Source organism: Sarcophilus harrisii, chromosome 5, assembly GCF_902635505.1.
Source record: "Sarcophilus harrisii chromosome 5, mSarHar1.11, whole genome shotgun sequence".
NCBI classification, from domain to species: domain Eukaryota; kingdom Metazoa; phylum Chordata; class Mammalia; order Dasyuromorphia; family Dasyuridae; genus Sarcophilus; species Sarcophilus harrisii.
Window position 1 is genome coordinate 267,839,285 of NC_045430.1, and position 16,905 is coordinate 267,856,189.

Here is a 16,905-nt window from a genome sequence, read left to right on the forward strand (position 1 = left end):
CCTTCACAGAATCTTAGAGTCCCAAGCAAATTCCAAGACCACCTAATTTACCCTATTTTACCTGCCCGAGAATTCCCCTCTACGACACACGTTTCAAGGGATCATCCTGAGCTTGCTTGACCCTTCACTGAGGGGGAACCCATGACTTCTCAAGGCAATATATTTCATTTTGAGACTGACTCCCCCCTCCTCCCAAACCTTATGCCCCAGGAAGGACGTTACTGGGATAACCACATCCTCATTCAAGACTTCAATATTATTACTGATTGGAGAGTAGGACTGTGTATGTCAAACCTCCAAGTAGGGAGAGACCTCAGCTCAGAACACCTCATTTTTTATTTAGCTGAACTACTTTGGGACTTCTCAGCTCCATCATGTCCCCATAGCAGAATCTGGGTCTTTCTCTTCCTCTGACTTCCTCTATTCAATTTCCTTTTGTGTAGCGATTTCCCCTATTAGACTGTAAGCTCTTTGAGATCAAGGACTCTTTCTTTTTTCTTTTCTTTTTCCTTTTTTAAAAATCTTTTTCTTTCTTTCTTTCTTTTTGTGTGTGTGTGTGTGTGTGTGTGTGTGTGTGTTTGTACTCTAGCACTTAGCACAGCACTTGGCATATAGTAGCAGCTTAATGTTTATCAGCTGATTTTCTTTGTGCAAGTCACATACAAGCAATAAATTACGGAATAATAAAACATTTACCACTCTGCCCAACTTCTCAGTGACTCCCCTGCAGTTTCCATACATGGCTGTTGCTTCAAATCTGGGAGTACTGCGAAATGGATAGTTTAGTTTGTTCAGCCTCAATGCTACTCCTCCCAGAGCTGGGCAGAAAACAAGATAATCTAGCGCAGTTTGAAAGTGCTATTCACCAAACTTACCCAATGGGATCAGATGAGAACTCAGGATCTCTGAAATGGGGATCTAATTCATTATGTTATGTTCTGAGGAAGTATTTTTTTTAATTAAAGCTTTTTTTATTTTCAAAACATATACACGGATAACTTTTCAACATTGACCCTTGCAAAACCTTCTGTTCCAGATTTTCCCCTCCTTCCCCCCCATCCTTCCCCTAGATGGCAAGCAATTCAATATATGTTATACATGTTAAAATATATGTTAAATCCAATATTTGGAAACATATTTATACAATTATCTTTGCAAGGGAACAGCATAAAAAAAGAGTGGGAATGTTATGTTGGGGTCCACACTCAGTTCCCACAGTCCTCTCTCTGGGTGCAGATGGTTCTCTCCATCATAAGGCCATTGGAAATGGCCTGAATCATCTCATTGTTGAAAAGAGCCACGTCCATCGAAATCAATCTTTGTATAATCTTGTTGCCTTGTACAATGATCTCCTGGTTCTGCTCATTTCACTTAACATCAGTTCATGTAAGTCTCTCCAGGCTTCTCAGAAATCACCCTGCTGATCATTTCTTACAGAACAATAATATTCCATAACATCCATATAACATAATTTATCTAGCCATTCTCCATTTGATGGGCATCCACTCAGTTTCCAGTTTCTTGCCATTTCGAAAAGGGCTGCCACAAACATTTTGGCACATGTGGGTCCCTTTCCCTATGATGTAGTATTAATGGTAAAGGAGGGAATGTATATTTTGAAATGTCCAGGGTATGAAAATAGAAGACATAAACCTTTAAAAATGAATAAAACAAATCCCCAAGATTTTGGAAATCTTTTGGGAAATGTGACAAATTGTTTATAATGGTGTTGTAGGTATTGATCTTTGAACAGTGCTGAATTCTGAAGTTTTGCCAAGGGTGGGGATGTAGGGCAATGGAGAAGGGCAGTGTATTATCTATTCCATGTAGACGTGTCCCTTATACTTTACTCCACTCTGGATTTCTCCAGACCTTTCACACTGGAGACACTTCTGCCCTTTGGTATTATTCTTCTAATTGCTAACTTTTCCCCTAGAGCCACCAATTCAAGGAGTGCCTTCCATGTTTACTTCACTGGATTTGAACTTATGTCTCCAACTTCTCCTTCCCCTCCTATTCCTCCTCTCCCCCCTTCTCCTAAACAGCTGTACTCTTCCCTCTATTTATAGTTTCTCTTTATGCTGTCTTCCTTCTTTAAGAAACTAATATATTTGTTTCCCTAAGCATAGTGTGTGACACATAATAAGCTTTAAAAATGTTCTCTTTGTCTCCCTTTCCCTCTTCCCTTTGTCTTTCTCCTCTTTCTCCTTCTCTCATCCTTCCTCCCTCTTTTCCTTCTCTCCCTCTCCCTTCTCTGTCTCAGTCTGATTCTGTCTCCCTCCCCTCCTCCCTTCTCTCTCTACCCCTATCCCATGGCTCCCTCTCCTTCTCTTTTTGCCTCTGCCTCTCTTTTTCTGTTTCTCTCTCTCTCCCTCCCTCCCTCCCCTCTTCCTATATACCAATTTTTTTTTTTTTTTTAAATCTACACTGGACTTTAATTCAGAGAACATCGGGCTCTGGATATTAAGTACCTGTGTGATTTTGCACAGATCTCTGATGAGCTTGGACAGGATCTGCATACTCAAGGTGTAGGCCTTGGACCCTTGGGGGACCCTAAGACCCTTTCAGGCTGTCTGTGGGGCCAGAATGATTTTCATAATAATGCCAAAATGTCTTCTGCCCATTAAAAATACCTTCCAAATCTCCTTCCTTTTCCAACTATATATCTGAGTGAAGTCACATTTGTTTTTAATTCAACCTATCTCAATAGATTGAATAAAGAATTTATAGAAGAACCCAGCTGTCTTCTATTAACTATTAAAGAGATATACAAAGATGTGTAAAACAAGCATGTGATACATATTTGCAATGGGTCTTGTTTTTTCTGGCCTCAGTATGCGGGAGGTGGAGGAAAAAGAAAGAAAATTCAGAACAAAAAAAAAATTTGAATTTAAAAAGGAAAAAATGTCCTCATAATTTTTGAGCTTTTGAAAAGTTATTTTTCATAAAAATTATGTTCACATGCAATGGATTTATTGTTATTTTTAGTGAATATTTTAAAATCGATTAGTATTCCTAATATAGTAAATATTGGTACATAGAACTGCATATACCAAAGCTCTTTGGGGGTCTGTCTTCAATTATCTTGTCAATAGTATTTTATTTTTTTCCAATTAAAGTAAAATAGTTTTCAGCATTCATTTTTGTAAGATTTTACTTTCCAAATTTTTTCCCTACCTCCCTTCTCTCCCCTCCCCCAAGACAGCAAACAATCTGATATAGATTATACCTGTTCAATCATATCCTCAATCATTTTGAAGAGTGTAAAGAGAGATCTCCAAACTGGAGAACTTTGGTCTAAAAAATCCCTAAAGTTCCAACCAGATGTAAATCCCACATGGGATCAGCTCTTGCCAGAGTTCATCTTAACTTTATCATGTCCAGATACGGGCCTCTCACTAAAGGTTCTTTAGAAGCTTTAGCTATTTGATTGAAGGGTCTTTCTATCTTCCCCTTAATTGGTGTCCTGGAGCCCTTTGTCAGCTTGCTTAAACCAAGGGACCCCTTCTCAGAGCACTGAGTTTAAATGTATCAAACACAATATAGAGGATTACAAAGGAACCGAATTCTATTGAAATAAAGGTGTCATTTTTTTCTTCCTTCAAAGTTCTGGGAACCCCAAGGAATCTATGGACCACGGATTAAGAGCCCCTGTTGAAATTCTAGTAATGAGGCAGCTTGGTTTATTGGAAGGAACACCAAGTTTGAAGTCAAGGGACTTAGGATCTAAACTCAAACATCCCTTGTGGGTGACCTTGGCTATTTGCACATAGTAGGTATTCAGCAGGATAAGCTAGATAGACATTCAGTGAGCATTTACTGAGCACCCACTATGTACCAGGCAAGATGCCAAGAGTTGGACATATGAAGAAAGGCAGAGACATGATATCTATCCCCAAGAATCTCACAGTCTCACAGAGGTGACAACCTGTAAACTACTATGGACAAACAAGATATAATATGGTATATGAATGTTATGGAATATCATTGTTCTGTAAGAAATGATCAGTAGGATGATTTCAGGGAGGCCTGGAGAGACTGACAGGAACTGATGCTGAGTGAAATGAGCAGGATCAGGAGATCATCGTGTACTTCAACAACAAGACTATATGATGATCAACTCTGATGAACGTGGCTCTTTCCAACAGTGAGATGATTGATGCCAGTCCCAATGATCTTGTGATGAAGACAGCAATCTACACCCAGAGACAGGCCTGTGGGAACTAAATGTGGATCCCAACATAACATTCTAACTCTTTTTATTGTTGTTCCCTTGCATTTTGTTTCCTTACTCATTTAATTTCTTTTTTTTAAAATCTGATTTCTCTTGTGCAGCAGGAGAATTATATAAATATGTTTATTGGATTTAGCATATATTTTAATTTATTTAACATATATTGCATCGCTTGCCATCTAGGGAAGGGGGTTGGGGGAAGGAGGAGAAAATTTGAAACCCAAGGCTATGCAAGGGTCAGTGTTGTCAAATTATCCATGCATATGTTTTGAAAATAAAAAGCTTTATTTAAAAAAAAACATAAGCAGTATAAATGGAAGATATTTCCCAAGTAAGGTACTATCATTGAGGAGGACGGGGAAGATGGAATGTTGGGTGGGACTTGAAGGAAACTAGCAAAGTCAGGCGGGAGAAGGGACTGAAGGGGGATGGGGAGGGAGGAGGATTCCAGGTCAGGGACAGCTGGAGAAAATGCTGAGTCAAAAAATGACTGGTTAAATGAGAGGGACAACAAGGGGGCTGGGGTCACTGGAGTCGCTCAGAATGCTGAGTAACCAACAACCAATCAAGGAGTAGTTCTAACTGGGAACTAGGAGCAGAAGAACTCAGGGGGAAATGAGGCTGGGCTTCTAATCTAAAGAAGGGGTCCTTAATACCCAGCCTAGACCACTTTTCCAGGGCAAGTTCTGAATTGCGGGGGGGAGGGAAGGTTAGTTCACCAAACTCACCAGAACAAAATTCCCAGGAGCTCACTCCCTATCCCCACTGGGGGAACTGTAAGAAAATCCATTTGCTTAAGGGTTTTCTCTAGATAAGCTATTAGGCACACCTGAAGCAGGGAGCTATAAGCCGAGTAAAGGTAAAAGGTTGGAGCAAAATCAGGTGAAGTCAAAAAAGCAGGGGTAGCCATCCTGATCTCAGATCAAGCAAAAACAAAAATTGATCTAATTAAAAGAGATAAGGAAGGGCACTATATCCTGCTAAAGGGTAGCATAGATAATGAAGCATTATCAATATTAAACATATATGCACCAAGTGGTGTAGTATCTAAATTCTTAAAAGAGAAACTAAGAGAGCTGCAAGAAGAAATAGACAGCAAAACTATAATAGTGGGAGATCTCAACTTGTGCTCTCAGAATGAGATAAATCAAACCACAAAATAAATAAGAAAGAAGTCAAAGAGGTAAATAGAATACTAGAAAAGTTAGATATGATAGACCTCTGGAGAAAACGAAATGGAGACAGAAAGGCGTACACTTGCTTTTCAGCAGTTCATGGAACCTCTACAAAAATAGACCATATATTAGGACATTAAAAACCTCAAACTCAAATGCAGTAAGGCAGAAATAGTGAATGCATCCTTTTCAGACCACGATGCAATAAAAATTGCACTCAACAAAAAGCCAGGGGAAAGTAGACAAAAAATAATTGGAAACTAAATAATCTCATCCTAAAGAATGATTGGGTGAAACAGCAAATCTAAATAAGCTATTAGGGGAGCAGGGAAGGACTGACCGAATTGAGGTAGAACTGAAGAAACACAGTGAAAATACAAAGAATGAAAAACGTGTGATTAACAACAGTTAACATTTTTTAAGGTTTGTAAAGTGATTGACAAAGATTCTTTCCATTCTCGCAATAACCCTGGCGGGCAGAAGCCTCCCTCATTTTCCTTATCTGCAAACGACGGCTTACAGACACCCCGAGCGACTTGCTCCTACGGCGGCCCGAGTCTGGAAGAGCCGAGTTCAAATGCAGCCTCGGGCGCTTCCTAACTGCGGACTCCGGGTCTGAGCACTCAGCCGCGCCTGCCTCAGTTTCCTCATCTGTCAGACAACTTACAAAGACGGCCAAGTGCCCCCTGCGAGACGGCGTCAGACCTGGAGCTTCCCAAGGTTGGTGTCAGGATAGAATGAGCTTATACAGTCGTGGCGCTTGGCCAACTTCGAAGCTCTGAGTTTTTATTGTTAATAATATTGTTAGTTGATGAGGGTGATGGTAACGAAGATTCTAGAGCCCCTACGCTGACCCACCCTATTGCACTGTTTTGCCTCCGCCCCTCAAACCCCCAGAAGAGCTTCCCCGGCCCGCCCTGCGGGCTCCCGTAGGGATGAACTACAAATCCCAGCGTGCCCCGGGGCGTTGCGGGGGCGGGGCGCGTCCGCGCAGGCCGGGGCTCCGCCCGTCAGTCGGGGGGGCCATGGAGGGGCGGGGCGGCGCGGCCATTGGGCTAGGCGGGCCGCGCGGGCGGGGCGTCTGCTCGGGGGCGGCCCTGGGAAACTGGAGGCCGGCGGGCTGGGGTTGGGCCCGGCGGCTGCTGTGGCGGCTCAGAACCGTCGGCGCTGTCGCGGCTGTCGGAGCTGTCGGCGCTGTCGGAGCCGTCGGAGCCGCCTCCCGGTCCTGGACCATGGCCGCCGCGCCCCTCAGAGTGTGCATCGTGGGCTCGGGCAACTGGTGAGCGTGGTCGGGGGAGGAGGGGGGCAGCTGCGCGGCTCCGGGCGCCCCACGCGCGGCCCCGGCCGCCCCACGCGCGGCGCGCCCCGGGGGGCCCCGGGGGCCGCCCGGGCTCCCGCTCTTGCTCCCCGCCTGCAGGACTAGGGGACGTTAGTTGCATCTTCCGGAGAGCCCCCTCCCCCCGCCCTGCCGGGGACGTCGGTGACAGGGGCTCCCGCCCCCCTCCTCCCTCCAGTCCCGGCACCCCCGGCACCCCCGGCTACCCCCGGGGGGAGCCTGGCTCTCGGGAGCAGCCGCACCTGAGAGGACCCCCTGCTGCTCTGGGCCTGGCGGCTCGGGCAGCACCTTGCACTCCGCGGGGCGGGCGGGCACCCCCTGCACCCCACGCCCCTTTGCGCGGGCCCCGCGGCCACTGACACCCCCTCCCCGAGGGGGCTGCGGGCCCGAGGTGCGCGGACAAGTTTGCGTGGGAGCTGAGCTGTTCCCAGTCCCCGCTCCTTTCCCGCTCCCCGAGGAGAAGGAGCCCCGGGGGGGGGGGGTGGGACCCAGAATACGAATGGCAAAGAGAAGGGGCTCCCCTGGGTCCCGGCCATTGGGGTCGGGTGGGACTTCGCTTGGGGGGCGCCACAGCAGATTCTGCAGGAAGACGTTTCCCACGCAGCTGGGGACCTGCCACGAGGGAGGGCGGTTGACTTGGAACCGGGCTGTGTCCCTTCCCCCTTTCTCCTGCGACTCTTGGCCTCCCCCTCCCAGTTCCGGAGCCTCGAGGCCTGACTTGAGGAGGCCAAGGGCAAAAAAATGGGGGAAAGTGGCAGCTTCCCTATGGCTGCGGAGCTTCCTTCTCCTTTTTTCACCCCCTTCTCTGGCTGCCCAGGATGCTGGCCCTTTCTTGGGCCACCGGCCCCCCAGGGGCTTCTCCACTTTGCCACCTTTGTCCAAGTCCTATCTGGAGCGCCCTCTCTTCCCCTCCCTCTTCTCTAGCCTTGAGCACTTTTCCTTCTCTCTCTGTTCCCCCGTTTGGAAACATTGTCTCCCCTTTGAAATTACTTTGTATCTCGATATGAATTTATCAGTGCCCTTGGGCCTCTCCTGCTTGCCGTGTAATTAAGTTCCTCAGGCTTTTTGAGGTTTATTGTCTTCTTGTCACCAGCTTAGCACAGTCTGGGTTCAAGTACAGACTTGTGTGAGTGAATTTAGGCCTCTGTTTCCTGGTCTGGGAAATGTACTCCTTGACCTCTGAGGTCCCTTCGGATCTGAGTTTGACTCTGCAAACTCCCCTCCTGCATGGGACTGCTTGGGCAGCAGGTGCCCCGGGGCTTGCCAGGGAACCCTTCCCTGTTGCCACATATCAGGAAGACAATGTTTACTCTGTTATTCTTTCCATGCTGGCTCTGACACCAGATGCCAAGTATTCTTTGCTAAGAGTCTCGCTGTATAACACGCTGAGAGGCTGCCTCCTGGGTCCAGTCTTCCGCTGACCCATAGATCCTTTTCAGTGCCCCACCTTCCATCCTCCAGCCACCTTTTTACGGAGCACTCTCCTGTTCTCATAAAAGCCTTTTAGGTTTGCAAAGCATTTTGTCCATAGAACAGCCCTGGGAGGCGGATACTTTTGTTGTTACTGTTGCACAGAAGAGGAAGGAGACTCATCAGAGGCCTCAGAGCTTGGAGACCCCCCTGACTTGGTGATGAAAGCCTAGGCTTTTCACCTCCCAGATGAATGCTTGATCCCTGCTGCCCTACTGTCTGCAGGGAAGTAAAGCAGGCAATGAGGGCCATCTGGTGGCTTAACCCACCTTGACCCCAGCAAGGTGTGTGTGTGTGTGGGGGGAAATAAACAAGTATTCAGAGCCCCTCCAAGGTAGATGGTCCCAATGGCCGCAACACCAGATCATCCCCATCTTGCATCTTTTTCATGACTTTGGGAATCTCATACATAGTAGGAATTTTGTAAATGATCGAATAAAATTTGAATGTGTATGAATGGGTGTGTATCCATATGAATAGGGTTAGCAGAATAAGATTTTTTACACACCCTGATCTGGGATCTTATCCTCAGGCCTCCTTGTAAAAGGTAGAACTAGACGCCTTCTAGTTTTCCCTAAACAGCAGGAGTGGTTAATCCAGAGTCCATTGTGGCTTAGCTATTTATTTTTTTAATTTTTAATTGATAACTGAATTTCAGGGTAACTGGTTTCCTTTATAATGTGGTGGAATTTATTTTGCACATTTAAAAGCATATGCAAAGAGAGCCCATAGGCTTCTTCAGATTGCCCAGGGTTAAAGCATATGCAAAGAGAGCCCTTAGGCTTCTTCAGATTGCCCAGGGTTCAAGACACTTCCTGCTGCAGCCAGAGGGCAGGATGATTAGGAGTTGAACTTTGATTGGCCTGATTGGGCCCATTGCTCGTTGGCACCTAATCCAGAGACCTGGGAGGAGTTGTGATTTTGGGGAGTGCTGACCTTCTCTTGGCTTGAGTATGTGCCCCACCCTCTCAGTCCTTTTGTCCCTGTGCCTGGCATGGTCTGCCCGCTCCCAGGAGACCAAAGAGCAGTTGGGACTGTTGTAATGAATTTCCCTGTAGTCTCAGGAACATGGTTCAGGGCCCACTTCCTCTTAAGTGAAAGGTCAGGCAGAATTGGAAAGATTCATAACACCCATTTGCCAATTCCTGCCAGGTAGAATGACCTGGGATGTGAGGACACCGAAGGCAGTGTAGATAGCTCTCTTTTATACAAAGCCCTTTACATGTATTAACTTATGTGATCCTCCCAGTGACCTGGGAAGTAGTGCCATTATCCTTTTTACAGCAGAGGAAACTGAGGCAGAGAGCTGTCAGGTGACTCAAGAGGTGCACAACTAGGAACTGCTGAAGCTCTATTGAGTTCAGATCCTCCTGACTCCAAACCCAGCACCTTGATTTTACAGATGAGTAAACCGAGATTCAGAGAAAAGATGGGACTTAACTGAAGTGCTCCTAGTTATGAAGCTGGAGCCCCCAGATCCGAGCTGCCAGGGGGGCACAGGAAGGGAAAGCACACAAGATGAGAAAAGAAGGTTGAGTCCATGCTACCTCCCTTTACTCTTCTGTGGGAGAAGTTGGGCAGATTTTCCCCTGCTCAGCTGTCCCTCACAGCCCTAGATCTCTACCATCCTCCTTTCCTGATCCTCCTCCCCAAAAGTCCCCTCCATAGCATTGCCCTACCTTAATTGTAGAGAAAGAAAAAAGGGCACTGATTTCCCTCCTTTTAGACAGGATTATTTATGGGTTTGTTAGCACACAGAAGTATTAAGTCCTGTGGCTCCCACTTGTGAAAGATAGTAAGGCGCAAGGAGAATTGGGGGGGAAGATACTTGGAATTAAAACCTGGTTTGGCTGGTAACTCATTATGTCCCTGGGCTGTTTACTTATCTCTAAAATGAGAGGTTATTGGAGGCTGTGGCTAGCAAATAACCTTGAATTTGGGAATAATGAGCAGTGGAATTGGTTGGTCAGGTTTCCTTAAGTCATATCAATATTGTGAGATCCCTTGTGGGTCAATGGTGGTAGGAATTGGAGTTTTTTTAGTGTTAGGCAAGTTACTTAGTTTTTTCCATCTGTAGAATGAGTATAAAACTTGCTCTGCCTACTTACTTGTTGTAAGTGCTATTGATCATCTCATCTTTCTCTTCTCCCTGTCAGTAGAACTTTGAACTCTTTCCCCTGACTTTGGGAGGTGAGCTTCTGTCTTAATCTTGCCAGGGACTCAATTCTTCTCTATTTAGCCAAGGACAAATGCCCCTAGAGCTTTTCTTCCCTTTATGGACTATCTACCCCCATTTGAATGGAAATTCTTTGAGGGCAGGGGCCATTTTGCTATTTGTTTATATTTGCTTCCCAAGTGCCTGGCATATAGTAAGTGCTTAATAAATGGTTCACCTGATAATAATAGCATTTCTATAGTAGGTAGCATAGTTACTTTAGTTGTTTGTCCTCATCCTCAAAAGCCATGACATCAGGAAGGTGATGCTATAACATACAAGTGAATTGGATCGAAGTGAGGGAGAGTTGGGCTCTCCTCTAGAGCCATCTGCTACTTTAGTAGCTAGAAGTAGTAGCATTTTATTATTTTGCTATATAATATTTTATTATATAATATTTATATTATATATATATCTATTAAAATATATTTTAATGTACATAAAATGCTTTTTCTAGATTAGATCTCATTTGATCCTCACAATAGCCTCAGGAGATATTTCCCTCCCCATTTTACTGATGAGGAAGTGAAGAGATGAAATAAATTTCTGGGGCAAGATCTTTCTGTCTCTGCTTTGATTGAGTTGTTAGATAATATTTGTAGTGTTTAGCACAGTGCCTGCTTAAGAAATGCTCCCTTCCTTGTAAGGGTCAAATCAGATGTTGATAAAGTGCTTTGCAAACATTGCAGCCATATATAGATGTTAACTGCTGCTGCTGCTATTATGAGCAAAGAGTTTGGATCTTTGAAGTGCTCTAAAAGTAAGTTTTATTTACCAATAGTAGCTGTCACGGCAGTATCCAGTGGAGAGTGTCATTTGAGTTGATTTTCTAGGAGTGGAAATGAATCGTTAATCATTGACCCACACTCTTTCAAGCTCTCCTGGGTCTGAGAGCCAGCCGGGAGCAGAGCTGGGCAGTCGGTCTGGATCAAGGCCATGCTGCGCTCTCATTAGCGAGATGTTCTGAACAACTGAGTGGGCTTGGGAGAATAATAGTCAGCAAAGTGACTCCCAGAGTGCTCTCTGGCCCTAAGGGAGGTGTGAAATCGGTGTTTTTTTCTAAACCCTGAACTCTCCCAAACGGGTGAACTCCATTGAGTACTTAGATACTTATGAGCTCTCTAAAGGTATAAACAGGAGCATTGTTTCCATCAGTATTAGCAACTTATCACCTTGTAAGGATTCGTTCTAAGGTGTGTAGAGAGGCCACAGAAGTTGGTTCAATAGTGTACAGAATTGTTGTCATGAAAGTGTCCTCTGACTGAAAGAGGCCTCAGAGACAACCCCCTCACTTTGCAGATGAGGAAACTTGAGACCCTGGGAAGGAGGGACTTGTGAGGGCATCTGTGAGTTCCAGGAAGCCTTCACATCCAAGTTCAGATCCTGCTAGGTGGCCAGACCCTTTACAATAGAAATATTGCCATCCACCTTCATGTCCTCAAATCACAGATGCTTCCTTCAAAGTGCCCTTGACAAGAGTGCCAGGAAAGACTGCCTTGTCCCCCCCAGCTCTCCTACTCCAGTAGGTGTCCCCTCTACCCCCCCTGCTTCTGGAAATGGAACGGGCCTGTTTCATTCTTTGTTTTTCTATCTCCAGACCCCATCCTAAGGCCTGCCACAGAGTAGAGATTTTCTAAGTGCTTGTTGCTTAAACAAGAGAGTGTGAAGCCCATGAACTTCACTCCCCCAAATTTGTCACTCAGGGCCACTACTGACATTCTGTTTCTTTTCTGTGGACAAATGGCACTGTGCATGCTAGAATCAGGAATTCATGGGTTCAAATCCTGCCCCTGAACTCTACTCACTGGCCTTGTGACCAAGAGTGATTCATTTAACTTCCCAAGCCTCCCTTAACTCTTGATAAGACTTAAGATAAGGAGAAGCTGTGGTCCTGGGGAAATCACAAGAATTTAAGGACCTTTCCAAGTTTTGACATACTCTTTATTTCTTATAGTTAATTGTATTTCAGCAAACTGGATTACCTTGTTCAGTTTCGTGCCCGGCTCTAACACTAGCTGGCCATGATGTTCCAATGCAACAACTTTTTTAAAAAAAATCATTGCCACATTTTGTTTGAACCCAACAAGTTATCCTACTAAAATAGAGATTGCATTCATCACCAGCTCCTCTCCCCAAAGACCAGAAGGAAAAGTTAAATCTAACTTAACTGAGTAACAGTAAGGGGGGCGGGGGGGGGGGGGGGTAAGTGACCAGGGTTTCCTTGTGTCTGGGCAAGTGAAAGTTGTTAATATGAAAGTAACCCCATTACTGTAAAATTGCCCAGTCTGTTGTCTCAGTGTCGGTGAAAATAATTGATATGAAAGGAACATTGACAATTGAAAATGACCAGTTTGGTTATCTCTATGGTTATTTTTTTTAACATTCAATTCAAGAAAAGCAGATTTTTTCTTCACTTAACAATCTGTTTTCTCTATATATTACAGCTTCATGGGGGGAAAAGAAAACAAAAAGCTTATTCAGAAAATAGATATCTCAGTCTACTGCAGCAATTCTTCATCTTATTGTGTCCTGGCAGTCTGAATGCCTGTGGGTTCCTCAGAATAACATTTTTAATCACATAAAATAGAACTAAAAAGGAAACTATTGTATTGCAGTAATTATTAAAATATTAAACAAAATCTTAAAAGTTCATAATTAATCCTGGCTTAAGAATTTCTGGGTATGCTATTGGCATTAGCTATGTGACCCTGGGCAAGTCATTTAACTCTTCCCTCAGTTTCCTCAATTATAAGGTGGGAATAACTCCTGTCTGCTAGGGTTGTTAGGAGGATCAAATAAGAATTAAAAACAAACTTAGCACAAGGCCTACCTTGTGCTGTGGGTACTGCTGAGTCTCTTTCCTCATCTGCAAATTATATTCTCTCTCCTTTTTTTTTTTTTTTTTTTTATTATAGTAACTTTTTATTGACAGAACCCATGCCAGGGTAATTTTTTTACAACATTATCCCTTGCACTCACTTCTGTTCCGATTTTTCCCTCCTACCCTCCACCTCTTCCCCTAGATGGCAAGCAGTCCTATATATGTTGAATATGTCGTAGTGTATCCTAGATACAATGTATGTGTGCAGAACCACAGTTTTCTTGTTGCACAGGGAGAATTGGATTCAGAAGGTAAAAATAACCCGGGAAGAAAAACAAAAATGCAAACAGTTTACAGTCATTTCCCAGTGTTTTTTCTTTGGGGTAGCTGCTTTTGTCCATCATTGATCAATTGAAACTGAATTAGGTCTCTTTGTCAAAGAAATCCACTTCCATCAGATTACATCTTCATACAGTATCATTGTTGAGGTATATAATGATCTCTTGGTTCTGCTCATTTCACTTAGCATCAGTTCATGTAAGTCTCTCCAAGCCTCTCTGTATTCATCCTGCTGAAAATTATATTCTCTTTAACTATTGCTTGAGCCTGGTAAGGATTAATAGTGAATGTGAAATCACTATGAAAGGCAAGTAGGAGCTGAACTCTTGTTTTCTGATTTCCTAGGCCCTAACCGATCAGAAGCAGCAATTTAGGCCTTAGGATGCTTACTAGAGACAGGCCCTTTGCTGGTAGGGAAGTGAGAATTGACAGGAACCAAGTAGAGGAAAGTAGAGAGGATATCAACTTTAAGGCCTGCCGGGGAGGGAGGAGGGAGGAGTGGACTACCTGGAAGGATAATGGCCCCACCCATGGCCTTCCTGGCTTCTTTGTTTCAAGCACTCTAGTGTGAGGTATTTATGTCACTAAGTCAACATTTATTAAGCACCTACTGTATGCCAGGCACAGTGTTATTAATGTGTTTGTTATTAAAGTGTTTTGTTTTGTTTTACAAACATGCTTCATTTATCCTCAAAATAGATTTCTTATGATTAACTGTGATGGATGTGGCTCTTTTCAGCACTGACATGACTCAGGGTAATTCCAATAGACTTGTGAGAGAGCCATCCGCATCTAGAGAGAACTGTGGGACCGAGTGTGGATCAAAGCATAATGTTTTCAGCATGTGATGGTGGCGTGTTTGCTTTTTTTATTTTTTTTCTTGTCGTCTTTCCCTTTCGATCTGATTTTTTTTTTGTGTGTGTGTGTGTGTGTGCATGATCAATATGGAAAGAGTTGCACATGTTTAATAAAAAGCTATTTTTTAAAATGGTAAAAGAACAGAAGCAACAGATTTCTTCTACAACCATCTTCTAATCCTGGCTTGCCCATAGCTAGATAGCTAAGCATGGGTAGGTGGTTACTCCGTAAGCATGGGCAGGTGGTTACTCTGTGCCTTACTTGCTCAGCTGGAAGATGTCCCCTCAGAAGAGGGGAGCTGTGGTTGTTGGGATCCTCAAAAAAGGAGCCTGAGAGCCAGAGGCAGCCCCTATGGATCCTGTCCCAAGTGCATGGAGGGATGTGGTGCGGGAAGGTGTCCATCTTCTCTGAGAATACCCAGGAGAGCAGAGAACACATTTGCAGTTTCTGTCCAGATTCATGAATGAACGAGATGTCGATGCTTGGAGGGAGAGAACTTCTCTGTTCTGTGGGGAGCCCCACTTCTCTCTCCCTGCAGATGGAAGACACAAGACTGGGAGACGGAGCCCTCTTTTGGGGGGAAAAAGCCTCACCTACTTCATGCCTATTGAAGCCATCACTCAGATACCCAAGAGTTGGAGAGGCTGTGTAGGCCATTGAACTCTGCCTCGCCAATGTCTTCTCGTTTTCCCCTACCAGACCCTCCGATAGTCTCAGCAAGTATTAAGCACTGCCTGTATGCCAGGCACTGTGCTAAGCTCTGGGAATACATAGAAGGGCTCTTAGGGAGCTCCTGGCAGACAAGCTGCCTTCAGTGGGATGGAATCCACAGAGGGAGTCACCAAGATGGAGGAAGACAGGGAAAGGAGGGGGCACTTTCACTGAGACATGACAAAATCCAGGCCGGGGGGGGGGCGGCGGCGGGGTGAGCATTCCCAGCAGGGGGAGGCCTGGGAAGGTCACAGGAGGGAGGGCCTTGTAGCCCTTATTGGATGGCAGGACATGTTGGGGCTGTGTGGAGAGGCAAGAATCCTGGAAAGGAGGGAGGGGGGCAAGTACTGATGCCAGGAGGGTTTCCTGGATCAAGAACAGAATTTCTGCTGAATAATCTAGCACGGCATATTGGTGCATCGGTGATCTGAACAGTGGGAATTCTCTCCGGGTGATATTAATGGCCATATTAGTGAGCATGCTCTCTACCCTTCAAAAATAGGTATTTTTATTAATAACAACACCGTCATAGTTAACAATGATCACAATGCAAGATCACTGCCAATCCTGGGCAGTGTAGCAGGAAGGATGAGAAGTATTAGGGAACGACTGCTCCCTTCCCCAAGAAGTTTCCCTATCCCTCTAAAATGTCCTTGTTTCCCTCTTTTCCTAATATGGGATTGAGCACTGGGACCTTTATTAGATTTAAGGTGGTGTTCTTCAGTCTCCCTAATTCCTAACAGAGGACACAACTTGATGACAGCATAGTGAAGGCAGGACTGGGGCAACTCAAAACTCTTCAAAAATGGGGTGTCATCTCTTTAGCTCTGCCCCAAGTCCTCTTCAGCTTTTTGGGGTCCTGGAGCCCTTTGGTTGGCAGTCTGTTGAAGCATTTGGAGCCTTTTCTGAGGATAATGTTTTATTTAACAGTGGAAGGAAATGCTAATTTTTAGTTTGAGGTTAATTAAAATAAAAATGTCATTTTCCCCTCCCAACCCAATTTATAGTCTACCCCAGGGTATCTGCACTGACTGCCAGGGTGCTTAATGGAATTGGGGGGGTGTCCCCATCTAATAGTCATCCATAAGGGAAAGCCAGGACCAAAGCACAAGCTCCATTCATCTCGACCCTCAAAGGAGGCTGAAAAAAATGCTGCATTTTATATCAAGAAGACTTCTCTAGAAGAAGGCTGGACATACTTTCTCTGCTGAGTTGCAAGGAGTAGTACAAAGGACCCTAACTTGGAGGGTAGAGGAGCTCAGTTCAAATCCTGACCCCTTTTAGTTAACACTTCTGGGGGTCAGTTGTTTCATCTCTAAAAGGAAGGGTTTGGGTAAGAAGGAAATTTCTTTTTAAAGGTATGTGAATCTCAAGTCTGAGAAACATTATTTTTTTGTACTTTTATCTTTTTTCAATTATATGTACATATAGTTCTCAGATTCATTTCTGTAAGGTTTTGAGTTCCAGATTTTAATTCCAGTTCCCTTCCCTAAGATGGCAGTCAGTCTGATATGGGTCACACATGTGCAATTATATTAAACATTTTCCTAGATTAGTCATGTCGTGAAGGAAAAATCAGAACAAAAGGGAAAAAACAAAACAAAATCAAGTGAAAATAGTCTGCTTCGATCCACATTCAAACTCCATGAGTTCTTCCTCTGGATGTGGATAGCATTATCTATCATGATCGCCTTGGATCGCTTCGTTGCTGAGAAAAGTTAAATCAGCGTGTTGATCATCCACACA

The 16,905-nt window shown here is 44.5% G+C and overlaps 1 protein-coding gene across 1 annotated transcript in view; it reads left to right on the forward strand.

Moving 5' to 3' along the window:
* Positions 1-6,187: 6,187 nt before the first annotated feature.
* Positions 6,188-16,905, forward strand: part of GPD1L (glycerol-3-phosphate dehydrogenase 1 like) — a 33,240-nt gene continuing 22,522 nt past the window's right edge. The window contains exon 1 of the mRNA XM_031940432.1: positions 6,188-6,688. Within this exon, the coding sequence (XP_031796292.1) occupies positions 6,345-6,688 (344 nt within the window). The 5' untranslated portion in view covers positions 6,188-6,344. The remainder of the gene's footprint in view (positions 6,689-16,905) is intronic.